The sequence below is a fragment of the Acanthochromis polyacanthus genome, chromosome 2, assembly GCF_021347895.1.
Source record: "Acanthochromis polyacanthus isolate Apoly-LR-REF ecotype Palm Island chromosome 2, KAUST_Apoly_ChrSc, whole genome shotgun sequence".
Taxonomy (NCBI): Eukaryota; Metazoa; Chordata; class Actinopteri; family Pomacentridae; genus Acanthochromis; species Acanthochromis polyacanthus.
In genome coordinates, this window is record NC_067114.1 from 28,271,308 (window position 1) to 28,294,336 (window position 23,029).

The window sequence follows — 23,029 nt, forward strand, 5'->3', positions numbered from 1 at the left end:
TGTGACAGATTTGTTTTTGCTATGAATACAGTGGGGGGTATATACTTCTATTGGTTCCTAACTTGCTTTCAAGAAGGTCTGCAAAAGCTCTGCTTTGACTGCCTTTGAATTCTTTTCCCTGAGTATCAAACTGATTTAATTAAATGTTAACCTTGCACACAGCCCTGCATAAAGTGTAATGAGGTGTTCTCTGAACTACTTTAAGAAATGTTCAAGAAAAATGCAAGGCCTTGTAGAAAAACAAAACCCACTCTCATTCCTGGGGTAATGTTGAGTAAAGAAATATGAAGGAGAAAGATCTTTACATTCATACACTGTAGTTATACAAGACAGTTTTTTAAAATATGATTTAATGTGGTCTGCAACACACCATGCGTCTCAGATCTTTTATCCACTCAGGTCAAGATGAAGTGGCCAGAATAAAGCTGTGTAGTGCATCCTGCATGATCAATGAGTTACCTTATGTTACCATTGAACCCAGACCTTTCACCTTTGTGTTTTTAAATAAAAACACACAATGTCTCTGGAGACCAAGCTCTCTGCATGTCCTCCTCTAACACATGTATGCTTCCTCTAGGGCTGGGATGGAACAGAGAGGCAAAAACCCAACATGCATGCAAGGATTATAAAGCAATGGACTCCAAGTCAGTAACTGAAAGGCTTCCTTAGTAATCCATGTAGTCCATGGATGTGATTCAAAGAAGGTGTTACATTGGAATTAATGTTCCTGATTTTACTTTTTAACTAATGCACAGAGCAAAGAATTTGCAGTTGGTTTCATCTGCCTTTCAGCGCTCACATGTAAACTGACAGATCCACTGATTTGATTTGTTCTCAGCTGACCTCCATTCAGTGCTGACCCTTCAGTCAATCCTTCAACTGATATTTCCTCTACGTTCATACACTTGAGCTGACAAGAACTGCGTTCAGGACTTCAACTGACACTTCCAGCTCAATTTATAACTTACATTCAGGCTGATATTTCAACTCTTTTCAGTGCCTTCACTTGAAAGTCAGCTTCAGTTAGAAGAACTGGTCACGCATTTCTTGTCCAAATACCAATGAAGTGCTCTCTGATTCCTGTTCTAAAGACATTAAAAATAACTTCTGTGGAAATAAATAATAAAATATATATACTTTGAATTGCTTTGTTTTTCAGGTTTACAGTGAAAATTTTGACTACAGCTGCTATAATCTTACAAACATGACCAAAGACAGTCATTTCTTATTCATTTATTTCTCAGTTTTTATTACCAAAAATACAATAGCAAAGTGACATAATACTGCCAATGAAGTGCTAAAAATAAATAAACACAAAGCAAGTGTCACATCATTGTTGGTGATAACTCCATGTTAAACCTCAGTTGCAAAATTGAATATGAGCAAAAGCACACTAATCAGAATCTCCCCCATCTCCTTTGGTTTAAAGTCATGCAGCTCATTTTGGGGTTTTTTAGCTCACAACCATCAGTTCTCTTAAAAAGACGGGTCATGAATAAGAACAGGCCTGGAATTAAATGCTTTTTTTTTGTTTCAATTCTTTTTTTTTGCCAAGATAATTAAAAATATAGATTTTGTCTTTAAAAAAAGTCAGTTTTGAGGTTCTGCAGTATATACACACACACTTAAAATACAGTCCCAAGTATTTAAGCTCTATCTAGTAATACATGAAAGAGCTATTTTCTATGGGCTGTTGCTGTTTGCGTCTCTACAAATTGCTGAATAAAAAGCCTGCATGAAAAACATACTGACGTGTTAACTTGATCAGTGCCGACACAAGAGCTTTGCTGCCACTTCAGTGTCACCAACTGACAATTTAGTGGCCAAATCAAAACATAGATCAAATGCAAGCACATTTAGGTATTAAAATGAAGTTTATACAGTGAGGAATACATCGAACTAAAAGGCACAAAAGAAATAAAAAAAAAAAAGAAGGAATAAAAAGACAATTCTTTCTTTGCCACAAAGAGGTCATTGCTTACAATTATCAACATGGCATAGATTAATGTGGTGTAATTCGAAGCTGGCTGTGGGAATTGCAACTGTAGTGAACAGAGAGCACGTGTACGCTCTAACACACGTTTCGGTTCATACTCGCAGTGTCTGCTGCCTGTGCTAACACACTTTTGCAATTTGTCACACCAAATGGGATACATCACTATTTGCTATATCCTCTTTAGTCTACATGTATTCACCACCAGGGGAACAACCAAAGATGAATTTCTCAGCTGTTATCTCAACCTTGCAGTAATTCGGACATAAGGTTTTATATTGTAATCAATTTGATTTTAAGCAGTTTTTTGTCTTCATTTGTTAGCAATCAACATTGCAAAAATATCATTTTCTTCCACATTCTACTTAAAGTGTCATCGTGAGCTACTTTGTAATCGCAACTCCATATGATGGAGGTACAGGATATATGGTACAGGAGGACCCTGTGTACAGTAACTTCATCAAAGCCTAGGCTCTATCTTTTTATATTTTTACTCCATCGAGGAACGCGGCGGAGTTATGTGACGATCGGCGCACATTTGTCTGGGTGTTGTATTACTCAAAAATGGCCAAACGGAATTGGATGAAATATTCAGGGAAGGTCAGAAATGACACAAGCACCAATTGATTAGATTGTGGCAGTGATGCGGCTTATAGCCTGGATCCACGGATTTGTTAAAGATTTCTGTTTCGTTGCGAGACAGCGTCACTGTAACTATGACTACAATTGAACACTACGTCAGCTGCCTGCTTTCGATCACGATTGTGATCTTACAGAAAATCGGACATCTGGACTTTAGTCTTGGAAATGATACGACTGAGCAGCCTTGGCAGAGTACTGAGTGCTTTTCTTGTTTACTTTTGTGAGCAATTGTGATCATATCTACTTATACACACACTAAGTTTAAAGGGTCAATCTGATGATATTAATAATTTCCTCAATCCCTTGACGATGACATGAATGAACGATCGCCAGCTGCACTGAGTGGGGCTGTAATCTGTGATCGATGCCATCAGTGGACAGCTACTTTTTACCTTCACATTTATATCCAAATACATTTCCCCAGCCTTGGGGATAATCTGACTGCGTGTAGGCTGGAATTTTATTTTCAGCAATATGAATAGAACTTTGCAATGCTGCACAGAGAGTCATGATGCCGGGCTATCTGAGAAGCAACGTGGGGAGACATTTTAGATTTCACACCACTAATGGGAAAAGAGCGGCTAAAGGTTAAACTTTTTGCATTCACAACAGCCGTACAGTGATATTAATGTGTTGCGTCATGCAAACAAGGCAGCAGCATGTTTTACATCACAGCTACAGATATGGGCTGTGTTTAAATTAATCTGAGTTTGACATCTTAAAGATAATCTCCAGTGAAAATCAATAGTTTTTGATGTTTTTATTGACTTATCTTTACCTTACTAGCATGCCCATATCGTGAAACTTAACTTGAAAAGAGCTCTGTGCAACGTGAGAGCAGCTTGAGCAGTTTTGCAAAGACGAATTGGATAAAACTGCAGTGTTTAAAAGTGTAAGGCTGACTGAGACCTGTCCACATTGGCTCAATATAGCAAAAGGTGCATCTACTAAATACTAACTTGAAAGTCGTCAATATTTATGCAATCACTTATTTTCTATTTGTAATCAAATGACATTACTTTGTAGAAACCTGTTACCTGTCACTTTGAAGCGAAATAATCATTTTTGTAAAACAAATTATGTTTGAAAAGCAACAAAAAGAATGTGAAAACTTTTCATAGCCTATAGAAACGGTAGCAAAAAATATGAAAATAAAATCAAGAGTAGACCAGAACAATCTTTTAAAGCTGTGTTCATTTATTCGTTTTTGGGGCTTAAATAATGACCACTTTTCATCTAACTGAAAGAATAGTGTTGTGTGTGTGTCGGTGCGGTTTTTAATTCTCATTCCTCATTTAAAGTCGTCGAACACGGGGACAGTAAATTCCCACTTTTATTTTATTTTTGAAATTTATATGCCACCGTCATCTTTAATCCTGCCGCGCAGAATAGTAAATTAAAAGTCTGACAACAATTATCTACTATTATAATGGGAATTCTAGGCCAGGTAACAGGTCTTTGAGATAGAGTTTTAATTTTGCTTCATCCACCACGCTACACACACACACACGCATAGGCACAAATCCAAGCTGTTATGTACGGTGGGTGTGGGGGATGAATTATGTATATTCTATTTTATCTTAATTTCCTCAGCCTCGGTCTATGTCAGCGTAAAAAAGTGGGGGCATACCGATGAATTAACATGATAGGGCGTCCTGCATGATGGGACTGGATGATCCATTGGATGGGTTGAGACATTGTTACCGACACTCAGTAATCAACATCAAACCATCAGCAGATTTTTTTTTCCCCCAGTCTTTGTGTCTCAAATTGAACATCACACTTTGTTTGACATGAACTCCAGTGACAGTCTAAGATATACAACATGCATCTGTGTGGGCTGGTGCAGACCTTTCTCTAAGAAGTTCTTATACAACTAAACTGCATTCTCACTTATGTTTTGGAAGACACATATTTTCTCTAGGTACAGTAACAGTACAATATCGTAGGAACCTTTTCCATTTTTAAAGAGCCCCAAAGCACACATGAACAGGATGGTGAGCTGGTGGCAGCATAAGTTCGACACAGGACTTTCACCCAGGAGACTGGAGTTTGTCCCATGACAAACCATTCACTTTAGACTTAATTTTAATTTTTCGTATTGTATGATTTAGGAAAATATCATGGTTTTTGCTATATACGACCTTTTTCCAACATGTCTGAAGCTCATTATGTAATTGATTGTATTAATTGTACAGGAATCTAATTGTGTCTTGACATTTATTTTTGTACATGTATCTATCCCTCTAACCACAATGGGCTTCTCTTTGTACTCCAACAAAGATCCTTGAACTCACTTCTCATTAACAGGTGTAACTACTGCACTGATACTCTATTGGCTCTACACATACATGTCTACCAAATGTAGCCATCTGCTGATACTTGTCGGCAATGACAAACATGTCAAAAGCCCAGACATGACGGCTACTCTTGATCCTGTCTATGCAGTTGCTAGTCCTTTTGTTTTGCTCCTTTCCTATAAAGGACAAGTCATAGTGGACAAAGTCCTCTTTGCAGTGGAGTAAACTGTTCTACAGAATGGTCCATTGCTACCACTGTCTGTTGCCATTTTTCACCTTCCTTCTTTCTTCCCGTGAACTCTGTTGTGGTCTTTCATTTCTCTACCTGCACATATCATCTTGTGGCTGTTGCTCATGTGCAAGGGGACAGTGTGATGTCTGGCATGTTTGACCAGTGCTACACTGGGGCCACAAGCTCAGCAAACCATGGAGCAACATGGATGCTGATGGAGAACCAGACCACAGGTCTCCTCCAGATGTCAAAGGCACGATGACTATTTAAGCAGCCACTGTGCTGCTCAAATAGGGCAGTCACGTCAGGCTGGGTTTGTCCAGCTTGAAGTGGAGATATCTTCCTAACATGACGCTATCCACAGGTTCTCTCTTTGGCCCAGATATCCAGGTCATGACTGACCAGCGTGAAATGTTGAAGTAAGCCTCTGAGCGACTGGACTCCCACATTTCCCCCAAGTTCCCTGCAGCTCCCACACGTGTGCGGTCATATCTCACAGATATCATGTCTGACTGTGTTTCACTTTGTGTTTGGTGTATGTCTGTGGAGGTCCTGCCTGGGTCAGACTGATGATTCCTTCTAGTCATATTCAGCTCCTAACCTGGAGTGTTTAGTTCAGTTGAGGGATCCCTAGGAGGGTGGTGCTCAATGACCTGGCAGCTTGACTTTTCTCCCTCAGTAAGCAGTCGGGTCTAGATTGTTTGTGGTACAGTTCAAGCCCAGCTGAGAGCACATCACATCATTAACGGCCTTTGTATCTATCACCCTAACCACAAGCACACGTCCCCGTTCTGCTCCATTTACTGAGTTCAAAAGGTAGACATGTTGTGGGGGCACCACAAAAGACTCACATCCAGGTCAGTATTGGTTTTTTCCCCTTAACTACAGCCAGCACAACTACATTTTCCCCTAGCCACAAGATATAATCGAGTGCCTTTCATACTTCACAAAATTAGACAAATCTGCAGGTAGTAGCAGTATCTCTACAATGTATTTTTTTCCACATTAAAAGAAGTTATCAGAGATGGCTATGTTTGAAAAAACATCCCAGTTGTGCAAAAGTTTTTACGCTCACTCAAGGTGGTGGTTGGCATTTTTGAAGAAAGACTTCATGTGATTCACTGTACATGAAGAATCCTTTTTTAAATAAGTTCTGATGTGGTGAACATGTCACTCCTATGACTGATAAGATGTTGTTTCTTTCTTTGTCTTTGCCTCCATTTAGCAGAAAAGACAGCCCATTGTTAGCAGACATGAAAGACTCCTGGGGAAAAAAAAAAAAATGAATTTCTCCAATTTGGTGTTGTAGATTGCCAAAATATTGTTTCTTAGTCATTGTTCTTGGGCTGTTGGTAAACCACTACTTTTGCTTCTGGCTTCTGCTAGGAATTGTTAAACATATAGCTTTGTGTAAGGAGGCCTACACCGCCACCTTTGGAGACACTAAACAGCTTAGGTTATCTGCGCCAAAAAAAAGGCAAGCCTGCAATATTATTATTTTTTAAATCAAGCTTCAATTCAATAATCACTGTTAAACAGATTTCAATAGGTGATTAAGCATTACCACATGACATACCATGAAAAGTGTGACTGCCACACAAGGGGACATAGCTTGTATCATAAATTACAGCTTTTACATTTGCTAACTGCATTATCTGAAGTTGTGACTTCTAGTGTAAATACCATTAGCCACTTGTAGCAACATACGCATGAAATGTTTACTGTCTGTATAATTAGATAAAAGCCTGTCTTTGAGTGGAAAAAATATGAATATCTTTAGCTGGGAATTGGCTCAGAGGTAAAGGACCTGCAAGAGGACAGCTGACAGGGGCTATGTTGGGTCAGTTTGCACCTTCTACTGTGGAATGATTAGCTACCGCAGTTAACGAGTCAATTTCCATACTGTGTCCAGCCTTGTCTTCAATGCTGCGAACAAGTGACAGGTATTACAAATATCACTGCTAAAAGAGGTAGAGAAAAACCTAAAAATGTGGCGCACAGAGCAGGAGAGAGAAGGCGAAGCAGAAGGAGAGACACAGGCCATTGCATGTTAAGGATAAAGTAAATCTAGAATTAGAAAGGAATTTTCCAAAACATGTCCTTGAACAAAATGTATAATTCAAAACTAGCTACTGTACAGATAGAATTGGTGTTGTTAGATGAGCTAAGATAAATCCCTGAACAGCAACACAGTGCTTTGGAAATGAAGTAGAATACAATTTGCTAACCACAAGGCCAGATGATGAATAAAGCTGTTAAGAGCACCAGAACTTTGTTTTTCAATCATGCATTATTATTTTTTTGGAAAAGAGTTTAGTTTTCTGATGACCTGGGGACACTGCAAAAAAAGAATATATCAAATAAATCAGATTGCAGATATATTTACTGGACAAAAAGCAGATGCTCATTCAAGGTCAGCATTTGTAATAATTATTAAATAGTTGCATTTTACAAAATGACAACAAAACAATACCAACAATATGACACTGACTTGGCATTATATGTTGCCCATCAGCCACCCTGCTATCTAAATATTGGTGCTGGCCATTGAAAAACTCATATCAGTCAACCACTAGTTTTCCTATCGGGTCTGCAGTAATTCTAAAACACTTTTGTTTTCAGTCAATCACATGTGGGTGAGTGGACATGGGAGGACTATGTGACAAAAACCTCAAAAATGTGTGTCCTTACAAAGTTTATTTTCACATCCAGGTCTTCCTATTTGAGGCATTTGTTAGCTGAGAAAGCAATCACTTCAAGTTGCGCTTGACACTAGAAAGTTTGTATTTTAAAAACACTGACAAAAAGTGGAAAGGTTATTATAAAAACGTTATTATATACAACAAAATTGGCATGGGCTATAAAAGAAATGCACTATACCTTCAATAACTCTGAAAGTGAGCCTAGCACCACAATCACATGTGATAATTGCGTTTCATTCATTAAAACATATTCCTTTTATCAAATACCTAGGCACTGTTCAATTAAAATAAGAGCTCTACCTTTGCTAACATCCCTTTCTGTTTTCCTTCTGTCAACATTCATTAAATCACCAGCAGACAACAATCCTCACAGGCCCATTTCTGCTTTGTTCTACTCAGCTTGTCCTCCTCTGACATCTAAATCCTTCTCTTCGAAAGAACCTAATTTTTAAATGATTAAGCAAGTACAATTACAAGTCCCACAAACAAACAAAACCCCCCGAACAAAAACCAAAAAAAAGGAAAAAATATTGAAGATATTCCTCTTTAAATTGGCATAACGGAAACCAACATGCATAAAAATAAATGGATAAATATTAAATGATATTCGAGCAGTGAAAAACGCCTTTAGGCATTGCTGAATTTGCACATGTACCTCCTTTACTAGGCTAGAGCCTTGACTGTGTGTGATTAAATACATTAAATATTACAGTAGCAATAAAAGAGCTGCCTTGTACTCAATAATATATGAATTAGACTGGAAAATATGTGAATCTTTTTCCATTTCTGGTGAGGGATTGTGTGGTTTTCTGAGGTATGAACTTCTCCCTGTATAGTGAAATGTCTAACATGGGTCAGAGGTCTGGCCTTTCCCTTGAAATCAAAATCACTTCCCCATAGACACATTTTATGTCTTCTTCACGTGAAATTGCTTGACACAAATATTAATGGCTTATTATCATGTTGTTCCATGTTTTAAACATTTGCTTCAAATGACATACCACTCAGAAAATCCTTGAATCACTTGTCCTGAAACCTTTTCAGGGTGTCTGCATTGGATAGTAGCTCCTGCAGCCTCACCGTCCTGATGCCATGACCAACCTTAACCAGAGAACCTTTTAAAAAATGACAATTAACGACTATAGTACAGTAGATGTGAAACTGTTACGCCTCAATATCCTCTACAACCTCCTAGAGGTAAGGAAACTTAATGAAATACTTCTGTGGACAGCACTGTAAAAGCACAGGGTGGGTGATAATATGAGGAGAGGGAGGGGCATGTCTCACTCTGCAGTTTGGAGGCCGGGTTGCGCTTCTGGTTGCTGCTGCTGCTGCTGTTGTTCCTTATTGAGTATGATGCTGATGATGTCGCCCTCGTGCTCCTTCATGTGCTCCATCAGTCGCTCTTTACTCGTGGACTCAAAGCCACAGATGCAGCAGCAGAACAAGAGCACGCAATATTCCATGCCAGGGCCTGTGACGTGGAACTGGCCCGTGCGTGGCTGGCTCTGGGACTGGAGCTGTGCAGGTTCCTTCCCCTGGGGGCTCAGGGATTCACTGGACCACTGTGAAGGGTCTGTGGGAGGTGTAGAGAGGCCTGCTGAGCTATCAACAGAGAGACCAGCCTTTGATGCTGATACGGGTGCTTGCAGCGCTTCAGTTGGGCCCTTTGCTTTGTCCTTTGAACGTGGGGTCACCATCGGGCGCTCTGACACCGACTCCAGCACCGCAGACAACTTCTGAGGGGCTCTGGGCGAAGTAGAGGATACAAGTATGAAGAAGAAGAAGATGGCAAAAAATGGAGTAAGACTAAAAAATACACACATTTTTTGACAGTTGAAGGATGACAAGAGTGACGAGATGACGAGTTAAGTGCTGCCCATAATCTACTTTTACTATGTTGCATCACATTTCTAAAAGCATCAAGAAAAGTGTACAAAAGAAGAACAATCGGATTTGCCATTAGCCTGAAGTAGGGCTGCAACTAACGACGCGTCGACGAATTGTCTGAGCACGATATGTCATCAAAAGCGGAAGTGAACGCGCAATGCAACAGAAATCTCCGTCCGACCGGAGCGCGGAACACGGACGGACATCGGCGCTGTATCGTGCATATATTATGTATGCACGATACAGCGCGGACATCCGCGATCTATCATAAGCGCGGATGTCAGCGTTTACTATACAGCTTTATCTAAACGCGGACATCCGCGCTGCATCATGCATACATAATATATGCACGATGCAGCGCCGATGTCCATCCGTGTTCCACGCTCCGGTCGGACAGACATTTCTGTTGCATTGCATGTTCACTTCCGCTTTTGATGACGTATCGTGCTCAGACAATTTGTCGACGCGTCGTTAGCTGCAGCCCTAGCCTGAAGTCATGAAAATCACAAAATTAAGTATATTTTCTCGGAAATATGTTATTAGCAGTATCAAATTCACTTGAAGGTTCAATAGAAAATATATGATTATAGTGAAAAAGGAAGCAGACATTTGCATATTCACAAAAATCTTAATACCTCAGTACAGTAACTGCAGGCAGTTACCATCTAAAGATGTTTTAGAAAAATAGGAAACAAAGAAGTCAGACCATAATTTGACCAGGCCCATTCTGTGTTAAAGCAACACTTTTTTTTTCCACAGTTTACAATTGTCAATGAGTCTAAAATGTAACATTATCAAACTGTCACTTCAGAAGGTATGCAGGCCTCTTTATTTTCTGCACACTTTATTGTGTTGTAGATTGAATTTCTAATTGACAGCACTGACATTTTTCTAGTCAATCTACATTTAATTAACAATGCAGACAAGTGAAAATGAGCTTTGAGGCACTTTTGGAAATGAGTTAGAAATGGAAGACAGAAATCAGTCACTTGAAAATGTATTCAGACCCTTAATTCAATACTTTGTAGGAGCACCTTTTGCAGCCACGATACCTTTAAGCATTCTTTGAAAGTTTCTGAGGCTGGTCAAAATAGCAGCTCCAGGAAGAGGCTCGGTGATTTCAAAATTCTTCACTGAGGTCACTGAGACCTTAAAAGCTTTAGAAATGGTTATATATCCTCGCCCTTATCAATGCCTCTTCACAGTTATCCTGTGGAGATCTACAGAAAGTTCCTTTGATTTTTTTAGCTTAGTTTTAGCTCTGAAAAGCAGAGTGCATTGTGAGATCTTATATTTACAGGTATGTGCTTTTTTTAAACTTGTCAAGTCCATTCAGTTTGGACTCTTTTCAAGTTCTAGACACATTTCCAGGATTTTTAAAGTAAACAGAAAGCCTTTGACCACAATTTGGAGGCACAGAAAAGGATCCTTTAAAAATCGGATTTTTAAAACATGTTTTGCCTCGTCATTATAGCTTACTGACTGTAGACAGACGTGAAAACTGCTATTTATATAAAATAATTTGGGAACAAACTGCCCTGAGGGGAGTTGTGTTGGGAATTGGTTCTACACATGATAAAGTTGATTTTAAAAGAACCGAGACAGTTCTTGCTTTTACTCCGAAAAATGTCACAACATTAAATATTTAGGTTTGTCAAGTTTAAAATGTGAAATGACTATTTACTAACAAAGGCAGACAGAGACTGCATTTAGGGAACATGGATGAGAACATGCAAAATTTAAAATATCTTAAAATTAGGCTTTGCACGTTTTAGAAGCAAGAAAACATATTCAACACATTTGTGAAGCCTTAAGGTGTTTTGATGTGTTTTGATGAGTAACACTAAATGTAAACATGAAATCATTTTTTAAAGACGGATCCAAAGGCTACATTTAAGTGAAAAGATTGCATAATTTAGCTGTATCTAAATGTAAGATGCCTGAAGTGATTGTAGTAAGAATAGCTTTTGTGACCTACAGTGCCCTGCAGTGGATAGAGGCTGAAATTTACAAATACAGAGAGAAATCCTGAGAGGACAGGTACTGATATCTCTGTGCTTGACTGTGCTTACCGGCTGCTCTGGGATATGGCCTCATTAATGGCTTTGTTAACTTGCTCATAGTTGTAGTTCTGGTCTCCGGCATGCTTCCACATGTGGGATTTGAGCGACGGGGGATGACTGCACACATAGCCACACAGAGAGCACCTGTAAGAGAGGAGGGGGAAAAAACGGAACAAAAGAGGGAGGATGAGCAACAGAGAGAGCGGATCAAGTAGAAGCTGACTTAATATGTGTACTGCGGTTCGACTAATCCTTCTGCTACTTTCTATCAAGAGGAATCATCCTGACTCAACACTCCACAGGGGACTGAGCTTGAGAGACAGAGACAAAGAATGGAGAGAGGAAATAGGATTTACAGCACACTGGTGAAGTCATTTGTCAAAATGAAAAGAATTATGGATGATGCACTATTCAATGGTCTCAGTTGCAAACATTACTAAGGATAAAGTAGACAAGCGAGCTGACTTAACCTATAGCATCTGATTGTAGTTTGTGTGAGAAAACACTATATAGATAATACAACCTATGTTGTAATGAAAGTGAATTCATACAGTAATAGACTGGTGTGTCATAATGTGCACTGCTGACTACAGATGGAGTTACTGCTGTCCACTCGATTACCCACTTTATCTCGTAGAAAAAGAGCATGTCTGCTTCAGTTTAATCATGGTCTTTTAAGATGTGAGCAAGACTGTTTATTCTGAAACAAACAGATGCTTCTTGGCACAACTAGAAAAACAAAAGACTTTTGGAGTTGACAGATGGTTTGATGGAGCGTTTAAAAACTGACTACGATGCACATCTTATTCAATCGTTCGCTGTATTTCCTTTCTTATAAAAAGCAGTTCTGCTTTGTGTTTGATGTACTGGATGCTCAAAGGCTAAGTTATTGGTAAATTTAAGTGAGCAAAATAAAATAATCACTTAACAGAAAGAATCAAGGAAAATCACTGGCAATTAAGTCAGCCGATCACCATTTCACAGAGAAACAATGCCATCCCCCAACTCCTTTGACAACAAACTCTGGTGTGTTAACTGATGTGATTTGCTTCCTTTGAGCTGCTGTGGAAGTTGTCACTCGAACTCTGATGCACAGTGAAGACCTGGAGACAAACGTCTTCTTTAGGTGTGAAGAAACTCTGTTATGAAACAGAGTAACAACAGCTATATGACACACTTGTGTCACACTCTGGGTGTTTTCACAGTTGAGTGAAACATGCTGGTAAGAAAGGAAGTCATGAGAACTGATTTTTCTGTCCAAAGCTGATACAAATACTCTGGTGACAGTACTTGTTTTCATGAAGTGCTGTTGGTACTAAACTGTGTCATAGATTCTGGAGGTACTGGGGATCCTGGGCAATAACAACAAGTGCAGGTGCAACAACAGGTCTACTGCTAAAATACACAAGAAGCAGTTTATAGTGATATTTTGCTTTTGAGTTGAATGATAGGGGATAAGTTAAAAACAACTAAATTCCAATATGCAAACAGTGTCACAAAGCAATACAGGTATCTGAATCTGTAGACAGACTTCTTGGTGAGTGAGCTCCAGTTAACTTTATATTATTCTTTATAAATAAATGCTTCAGTGACCACATTAAGTTGTCATTATTTTTACACCTAAAAAATGAGGAATGTTTTGTGTGAAAACAGCAAAAAAAAAGAAGCTTAATTATACTTCCAATTAGCCCACTTCCAATTAGCCCACTACACATTTCAACTCATTGAAAACGCTGCTGTTAAAATGCTGAAAAACGTCAAAAAATTACAATACTTACACTTTTAAAACCTTGCAGTGGTTTCAGTAAAACATAGAATTGAATTAAGAACCTACTTAATGTCTAAAAGTCTCTTTCGGCATTCAAATGATATAAGATATATGTTCACTTAGCACAAGCCTTGTAGGCCTGTCAGAGCTACTGGGGCTGGTCTGCTTGTGATGCCCACAGTTCAAACCAAACATGGTGAAATGGCTTTTAGCCAAGATACTGTCCACTGTAGGAACAACCTCCTCTTGGAACTTATGCCCCAGATGTAGTCTTGTTATCCTCGTTTCTTAAAGTAAGACTTTTGTGAATTCTATAAATATTTGCTTAAACCTGTACTTGTACTAAATGTACTTTAATGCAATTTAAATTTTGTCTTTACATCTTTTATTAATTTCTATTATTTGAATTGTAAAGGTTTTATGCAGCTCTTCCTTCTTTTTCACATATTTTAATGCATTATATAGAGCACTTGTCTTTGTGTTCTCAATACACCTTATAAAGAAACTCTTGAACATCAAGGGTTCAAATTCAGGAATCTTACAGCATCAAGACTGTAGTCATGAACTATAAATGCTCGCAATTAAATACATTATGTTGAGAATAAAAGCTTCTCCATGTGGACCCCTGAAAAGTGGATGACAGGCACCAAAACCGTCCAGTGAATGAGCTGCCTTTCACATGCCAACATATCTACTCCGTTTGCAGAGCTGCACTGAATCTGAACTAAAAGGAACAACATATTGCTTTTGTAATTACACCATATAAATGAGTGGAGGTCATTTAAAGGCAAGATATCTGCTGCTCCAATTTTGAAGCAATCTGTCAATCTCAAGTCCCTCGACGTTATGAAAAGTGCTCCACTAGACAACTTCAGTGACCCTTTTAGAGAGCAAGAACGCCTTTGTCTGTGCCATTTCTACTGTATGGAAACATGAATTCAAGCTTTGCAGGTACTGAGCACAAGTGCTTAGTGAAGTGGAAATCAGCAATCAGTGCTTCGCTCAGAGTTGAGGACATTTAACATTTTAAGGAGAATCGAGTATTCACCGCCATTCACGCTGTCCGCCCACCAACCACTAACCATGCAATCAGAGGCCCATTTCAAAAGTCTCCAGGCTGTCAGCGCTATGAGAGTGCAGGAATGTGTTCTGACTTCCACAGACTCAGACAACCCCAGAACTCTTTTGGTCAGACACAGCTCTTGATTTTCACCTCGGCCGTCCACTGATCATCGTTATAATCGCTTCGTGTAGTGGATGTGTGTTTGATGCTTCTCACCTGTACTGCTCCAGCAGCTGCACAGCCTGGTGCTCCTGAGGGTGCCTCCTCATGTGGCTCTTTAAACTGTTCATGTTGGTGGTGGCAAAATCACAGCTGCAGCACCTAGCAGACGGAAAAATGAAACATCAGAGATGAGAGAACGTGGAGACAGAGTGGCTAGTTTAACAAGCTGCACTTTGAGGTCAGTGTGTTGCTTCTTCACACTGGTAGCCTGAAGGGAGATAAGGGATTCCTAGCAAAACAGAAAGGAAATTGCCACTTTGAGAAAAAGAATAAATGACAATGTTTTCTACTTTGCTGCACTTTGGATGTTGCGGTTGGAAGATGAAACTGGCTTTCTTTTTTTTTTAGCTGCTTAGAGGCAAATACTTCAAGTACAGGGTCCGCAAGCAAAGGCTGCGCTCCATTTACGGCCACTGGCACTGCATTAAAACAAAGTTTGGGGGGGGGGGGATTTCTGAGTCTTCCAGCACATTGTTTCAACAGAATTCAATTGTTTCGATTCATTTTATTTTGACCAAACAGGATAACTCTGCAGATATAAAACAGAAATATGTTTTATTTCAACTATTGTAACTGTAATTTCAATAACTGCAGTATGTGGGCTGGAATTGTTCTCAATATTAATATTCCAACAACGCTGTGCTCCAGATAGTGTGGAATTCAAGGAGAGGACAAACTGTGTATTGCAACAAATACATTTATGTGCCTTTGGCTTGTGGTGTGGTAGAAAATAAAGTGGCCTTGCCTGAAGGTAACTCCAGCAAACTTAGAAATGTTCACTGCTTCCAGTTTTGGAGATTTTGAGAGGGCAACAATATGACATGGAAGAAGTGTATTTTTGGTATAAACCGACTGTTTTAATGCATACCAGTGTACACTAGAGAGGTGGATAGTGGTCCAGAAGTAGTTTGGCAAAAGTTTTTCTCTTTTTCCTCACTGTGAAAAAGCATCACTGCTAGATTTCATTTGAATCCAAGATCACCAAAACCGCTGTTCTTTGAAAAGGGTCTCTACTTTTTGCTTGGTAGCAGTTGCAAGGAAAGCAGTAGACATAAGTAGAATCTACTGGCCAGTGCCAAAAAAACAGTACGGTACATATTTTTCCGTAAAAATTTACACGCACCGTTTTTTTTTTTCACAGATCAAACAAGATACAGCATGTAAATGACTTTGCTTTTGAGATGCAGAGAAGCAGATTTCGCTATCTTGGGGCAGAGGCAGTCTAGCCATTTCCCTCGTTAATCACAATTTACTACCTGGCTATTAAAGCCACTGGTGATCAGCTGAATGATCGGAAACCTACAGATAGAAAGATTTAGCTACAGGCACATGTTCAAAGTAGGTGCCAAATGTTGCTGATGTCAAAACTGGAATGGCAGCTAGCACATCAAACTATAAACTATTGCACAGGATGCATCAATAGAAATAATAGTATTTACCATTTCATGAACATTTTAATTATTAGAAGTCAATACCAAGACTCTGTAACAGTGTCAGACATCTTAACAATGTAGCACTGTCTCCTCCTACCAACAGAATAATTTATTTTCCAGCTGAATCTTCCCACCCTTTTGAAAGGGCATGTTTAAGTAAGAAGAGTATGGTTTACGATGTTACTTCATTACACTGCAGTGCATAGTGAGCACTTTAAATGTAAAGGTTTTCATATTTGATATGAAGAGTGGAGAGTTTCATGTACTAGCTTCATGGTTTTCTTGCCTGACTCCAGGTGGGATAGCAGACATTGGTGTTCGATCAGCATGACCATGAAATGCAGGGACCTTGTCTTTTGTTTTCACTGCTTATACACAGCACCTCCTCATAAATTACATTATTAGGGGTTAGACTGTAACTGGCAGAGTAGTACCCATGTTAATACTGATGTTATACCTTAAGACACAAGGCTCAGGAGCAGAACATAGTCCTCGAAACTTGAAACACGACAGCACAATATTTGTACAACTTGTAAATGCAGTACAATCTGTATGTATTTTGACAGTGACACATTTTTTTGTGCGACTATGAAAGTGAAGTGCTGACTTTCAGCGTTTATTGGAGGATGTTTACATCCAGATGGGGTGTAAAGCTTTAGAACTGTATCCCGGTCATTATCCTCCAGTACAGCACTTTAAGCTGAAAGTCAGCACTTTAACCTCAAACTCTTTTCATTTCAGATCCACCGTGCAGGAGCACAGAGCCAAAACAACAGAAAATGTCCACTGGCTCTAACACCAACAGACCACATGTAGCTCTGATCTATTTGAGATTCCATTCAGATACATTCCTTGTAACAATAGTATATAGTAAATGAGAATTCTGTGGGATACATGACTGTATGTATATAGAAATCAATATCAAGTATGACAGACCAGCAAAGTTCATGTGCAATAGCAAACAGATAACCTTTGCAGACCGATCCACACAACACTATTACAGCATGTCTTGTGTAAAATTTATGCTTGAGTACAAGACAGCGGGAGTGAAAAGGGGGAAACAAGCAGGGCAGCAAATCTGGCTGTCTACATATGTTAAATATCAACAATCTTTCTCCAGAATCACAGACTCCACCTTTAAAGATTTTTCTCATCATCGGCTGTTCTACTTAAGTGCTCGCTTCACCTGCTTGTAAGAAATGAAAAATTCCTGTTCAAATTGTCACAGTCCAAGGTCATGTCTTGATATGGTTTGTGCTGTCTAACAGTCCAAAACCCAGATATTATTCTTTTTAAGTATATGGCTACGGAAGAAGACACTGGAAACAATAAATGTTTGGCTTTTATGTAAGAGAAGAAAAAAATCAAACAAAGAAAAGTGTGTAGTCATGTAGACACAATGTGAGTACAGATTACTGTGTTTTTCAGTCATTTTCAGCCCTGAGACTCATTTTAATCAGGCATCCACACCCTCTGGTGCTTGAATTTAAATCTCTTGCTTTTCTCTTGACAGCGGCTGACAATTCTGGCTAGAAATACAGTTAAATGAAGGCTGACCTTCTCCAGAGCGAAAAGAAATTGTGTGTGCATGTACCTTTAACTGTACATTTGACTTTAGAGCAAAAGCATCAGCGCACTGTTAAAAAGCCGACACAAACACCCATATGTGCTTTGAGCTAACACAAATACAAGCGCTAATATAGAGTGTGGGAGGGAGGCACAGTGAGGGCACAGTCTGACAGTGTGTGGCCGTTCCTACACAGTGACATTACTGTGCTGGTCTGAACATTACAAGGCATCTACTGCCATCTAATGGACCTTTCTGAAATAACAAGTACAGCTACAGGACACAGCATAGAAATGGCAATGAACTCAAGCTATTCGTTTCACTTATAGCTTGAAACAATAACCTTTCTAACATTCACTTAAATTCAAGTTTTCCCTTCCCACACAATAGAAAGCCAGGACTGCAGATCTCAGTCAGAGATCATGTGAAGTTGATAAATGCTGTGGTAAGGCAAAGTGTCATGCTCAGTATAATAAACACAGGTCCGTAATACTTTTATCCAATTTGTAACAGATAAGAGATATGTACTCAATCTTCACAAATACTGAAATTTAGTTTTACCTCAATAATGTGCCATCATCATAGCTAAATGTCACATGCAGTTATTGTAGCTATTATTAACATATTACAAGGACAGGGACTGCAAACACAAATAAAACCAACAACTTTCAAAGTGGAAAGAACAGAACATAAAATACAAAGAACAAAGCTACAGAACAAGTATCTGTTAGAAGAGCAATATTGAAGTACCACACTGAAACATACAATAACATATTTACAGTGCACACATCCTTGTTTATAGAAAAAAGATTATTTAATTAATGTCTGCAAACAGTCTCCAGTGACATTTGAGACTTTAAAATTATTAGTTATTAAGAAGATTAATTGTATCACTGGTGAAAATGTCATAATTAACAAAACTGCTCATGATCCATATCCAAGTTTTTTCTGACAAAAATGAGGAAAATCAATAGCCAAAATATTTTAACTGACCACTGAAACTGAACTTATGAGAGCTCATCAGTCAAGCAAACTGGCACAAAATGAAAGGATTAAAACATTTAGATGGACAGTTTTCACAAATTGAATCAATAAATTATGAAACATGTGCACTTGCTAAATTATTTATTCTTATCATGCACTTTTCACATGGTCAATTAAAAATTGAAATAGTTTTAATTCTCCTGCACCCAACCAGAATCCGATTTTAAACAGCGGTGCATGAATTTAGGTTTGATCCCTGATAGCTCTTTTCATGTTATTTAACTACAAAGAATTTTTAAGTTCTGAACTTAAAGTATTCTTCATTTCATCTGCTCTCTTTTATTAGCAAGGTGCAACAAATGTTTGGATTAGCAAGGGATAACATACAAAAGAATCACAGAAGTCATGATTTAGCTCCTGAAAGTAAATTTCTCAATGGACACCTCTGAGCTTTTGCTTGTATATATTTAAAGACTAACACCAAATCAGGAATTTGTACCTTAGTGTGTGTGTGTTAAGGATGTACACTATTTTCCCATTTATTATAGTTGTTGCAAATGTTGCTTCTTTACTTAACTGTACCATCTTAAGCTGGGTTGTAAGTCTGTCTGTCTCCATTTCAACACAAGCATAAACGGCTCTAAAGAGAGAACACTACTCTACCTGGGCACATACTTACTCACTACTGATGTATGACTGACAGTCGTCAGTCTGAGTAGTGTTGACAGGAGGTGACTTCTGATAAGAGCTAGACAGTGCAAGACTATCACAGGTGGGCTTTTCAGAGCTTATTCTGAGTGACAAAGACAAATGATACGTGCACGCAAGCACAACAAGTATGAAACAAACATGGATATACAACTGTAGGTGGAATTTTGTGAAACCTAGGAATGGGACAAGTCCATCCATTCATTCTCTATACACCACTTTATCCTCACTAGGATCACGGGGGGTGCTGGAGCCTATCTCAGCTGACTCGGGCGAAGGCAGGGGACACCCTGGACAGGTCGCCAGTCTGTCACAGGGCTACATAGAGACAAACAATCACACTCACATTCACACCTACGGGCAATTTAGAATAATCAATTAGCCTCAGCATATTATTGGACTGTGGGAGGAAGCCGGAGTGCCCAGAGAAAACCCACACATGCACAGGGAGAACATGCAAACTCCATGCAGAAAGAGCCCAGGCCCAGGCCCAGGCCGGGATTTGAACCGGGGATCTTCTTGCTGCAAGGCAAAAATACTAACCACTACATCACTGTGCAGCCTGGAATGGGAGAAGTTCTTCTCCTAATTGCTGGAGAACTTCTTTCTCACTCACTATTGCTCTTCCTCACATTTTTATGGTTGGAAGACTCACCAGTAAACATAATAATGAGGGCAATGTTTGTGTATTGCACAAGCTCTGGAGGACAAAGGTTTGCAGTTTAATTTGTATGTTGTTAAAAAATGTCCACACCATTCTGTAATCTTGAGCTCCAACAACAAAGTGAAAATGCTAACAAACTTGAACCCTCCACCTGTTCCTTGTCCTTGTTGCAAGCAACCTTTTCATGCCTTGAATTTAATCATAGGAATCACAATTACAAAAATCTGAATGATCTCTATAGAGAAACTGCTGTGTAACAGTTGCTCAGGGACTTGTTGGTTTGACAAGTCCCATTTTTAAGCCTGGAAAATTCTGGAAAATTCTCTTTTGAAACTGTATGTAACAAGTGAGGGGTGGATTCGACTCAGACCTTGAGGACACTACGCTTGTTGATACAGTAACAACCCATCAATCACAATGCAGGTAAGTCCTGGAACACACAATACTTTATCCTCCATTGGACTCTAAATGGGACAATAATTTACAAAATGAACTCTGCTGTGTTCAAAAAGAAATGAAAAGTAATGAGTGAAACAATAAACCATGAGGAAATGGTTACAAAGATAGCAAATCAAGTGAGAATTTTGTTCAGTTTCTGAATACTTGTGTTCAACTGGACTTCTTTTTGCAACCAGAGATTCCGCCTCCTGCTGGCAGTAAGAAAGAATGCAGGTTTAATGAACTTCCATGCTCGCTTCATTTTTCAGATGCCAACATACCCTCAGAGCCCCACAACTAATAGTTCAATATCTGGGCTGCCAAAATGTTCCTCCCTGGTAACGAGACCAGGATGACACCATCTGTTGTTAATAAAAGTGGCAAGCCCTTTTCCTCTTTCCTTCCTACTCTTGGATTTATTTCTGTTTGGCAGAACTGTCTGAAAGCTGTTGATGGTAACGATAGGATCTGGAGTACATTTCTATAGCCACGTCTCTGTAAGCTCACATAACAGTACACTCACAAAGTCCTCTCCATTTCATACTGGGGTTGTTAACTCATTCATCTTATTGTTCAACAGTCTCACATCGCCCATGATGATACATGGGAGACACCACTTATAGGTCTTCTTGTCCACCAGAATCTGTTGTCTGGACTCCATCTTTTTTCTCTCCTTGATTTGTCCATCTAAATCCTCTCATCTGAGTTCTGCAGGGATGTCCATCGTTTTTGTTGTTGTTCTGATTGCCATGTCGGCCGGCTTCAAGCATGCTCCCTGGTACACCAACAAGAGTGTGGAGTTGCTTGGCAACAGCAGCACCATTAAAAGGAAGAATAGTGTGGCGAAAAACAACCAAGCACAAGTTTTCAAACCAGCATGTCTGGAGATGGTACAGCTCAAATAGGCAATAATCCAAAGTGGAAAAAAATAAAGGTTAAACTTTTCAACGTTTGCAAATGAGAAGGAGCAACTCTAACAGACTGAACGCACACTGACGCATAAAGTTAAACCACTTTAAGAGTTCAATCAGGACATCCACCCATTATCCATACACCGCTTAATCCTCATTAGAGTCGCATGGGGGCAGGAGAGGACAGGTCGTCAGGGCTACATAGAGACAAACAAGCACACTCGCATTCACAGCTACGGACAATTTAGAATTAACAATTAACCTCAGCATGTCTTTGCACTGTGGGAGGAAGCCAGAGAAGCTGGAGAAAACCCACACATGCACCAGGAAACATGAAGAAAGATCCAAAGCTGGGGACCTTCTCGCTGTAAGGCAATGGTGCTAAACAGTGCGCCACTATGCAGCCCTCAATCAGGACATGTCTGTGCAATTACTCTGGATTGGTCAGTGAGTGATATGAGGACCTGCATTTAGGCCATGATGGTGCAATTCTATTAGTTTGTTTCTTTAACAACTCACCGATAGGGCTTGTCAGAGTTGTGAATCCGCCGGTGGTTCCTCACCCCAACATATGTCGCGCTAGTGTAATTACACACATCGCACTTGTACATTTTCTGCATACCACATTCTGTAATTGAAGACAAATTAAGCAGAAACATCTTGTTGAGAACAACACAGGGAGAAGAGACTCACCTTATCAGTTAACTATCTTGTAACAACTAGTTTTTCCGTCTTTGCACATAATGAGGACATAAAAACAAGCATCTTACCTTCATCCGTTACCCGTTCAGCTTCTTCCGTTGTGGCCACAGTTTCACTGAGTGGCGTGAGTGCTGCTATGTCACTGCCAAAGCTATGGTGCTCTCTTTCATGATTTCTTAATTGACTCTATTAAGGGAAACATACATGCACAACATCAGTTGCCGAAACAAACAAAAAAAACATATTGCATATGTATTCAAAACACCATGCTATGATCTTTAATGAAGCATTGTGCAGGTTTAACAGGCCTTCTAACTCACTAATGCCATCTCTGGCACAGATATCATAGCAGTGGGCTAACTTTCACCCTTCATAATTAGAAACTCTGTTAGTCTAACTCCTTTATCTGTTACGTGATATGATGGACTTCATTTCTGCTGCGGAGTGTCAGTGGAGTCCCACGATAGCAGTGAAATCAATAGTTTTATCAGCAGCTCTGAATCATGCTCTTCCAACTTTCAACTTTTACTCAGAAGTTCTATCACTACACACTGGTAAATCAAACAGATTATTTATCTCTTTAGTCCTTAACTTACAGTTTCTGTTTGCTGACAAAAAAACAGATGCCGACAGTGGACAAGATTCTCTATTAGGGGAAGATAAAACATACCCACTATGCACATGTACAGAAGTTTATCTGTTGGTGATGCGGGCAAATCCAAAGTGTATATAGCTACAGGGACCTTT

The 23,029-nt window shown here is 39.3% G+C and overlaps 1 protein-coding gene across 1 annotated transcript in view; it reads right to left on the reverse strand.

Moving 5' to 3' along the window:
* Window positions 1-1,217: 1,217 nt before the first annotated feature.
* znf507 (zinc finger protein 507) overlaps window positions 1,218-23,029 on the reverse strand; it is a 34,589-nt gene continuing 12,777 nt past the window's right edge. The window contains exons 3-7 of the mRNA XM_022216818.2: window positions 22,351-22,468; window positions 22,100-22,208; window positions 14,870-14,974; window positions 11,832-11,966; window positions 1,218-9,618 (exon numbers count right to left, since the gene is read on the reverse strand). Of these exons, the coding sequence (XP_022072510.2) occupies window positions 9,153-9,618; window positions 11,832-11,966; window positions 14,870-14,974; window positions 22,100-22,208; window positions 22,351-22,468 (933 nt within the window). The 3' untranslated portion in view covers window positions 1,218-9,152. The remainder of the gene's footprint in view (window positions 9,619-11,831; window positions 11,967-14,869; window positions 14,975-22,099; window positions 22,209-22,350; window positions 22,469-23,029) is intronic.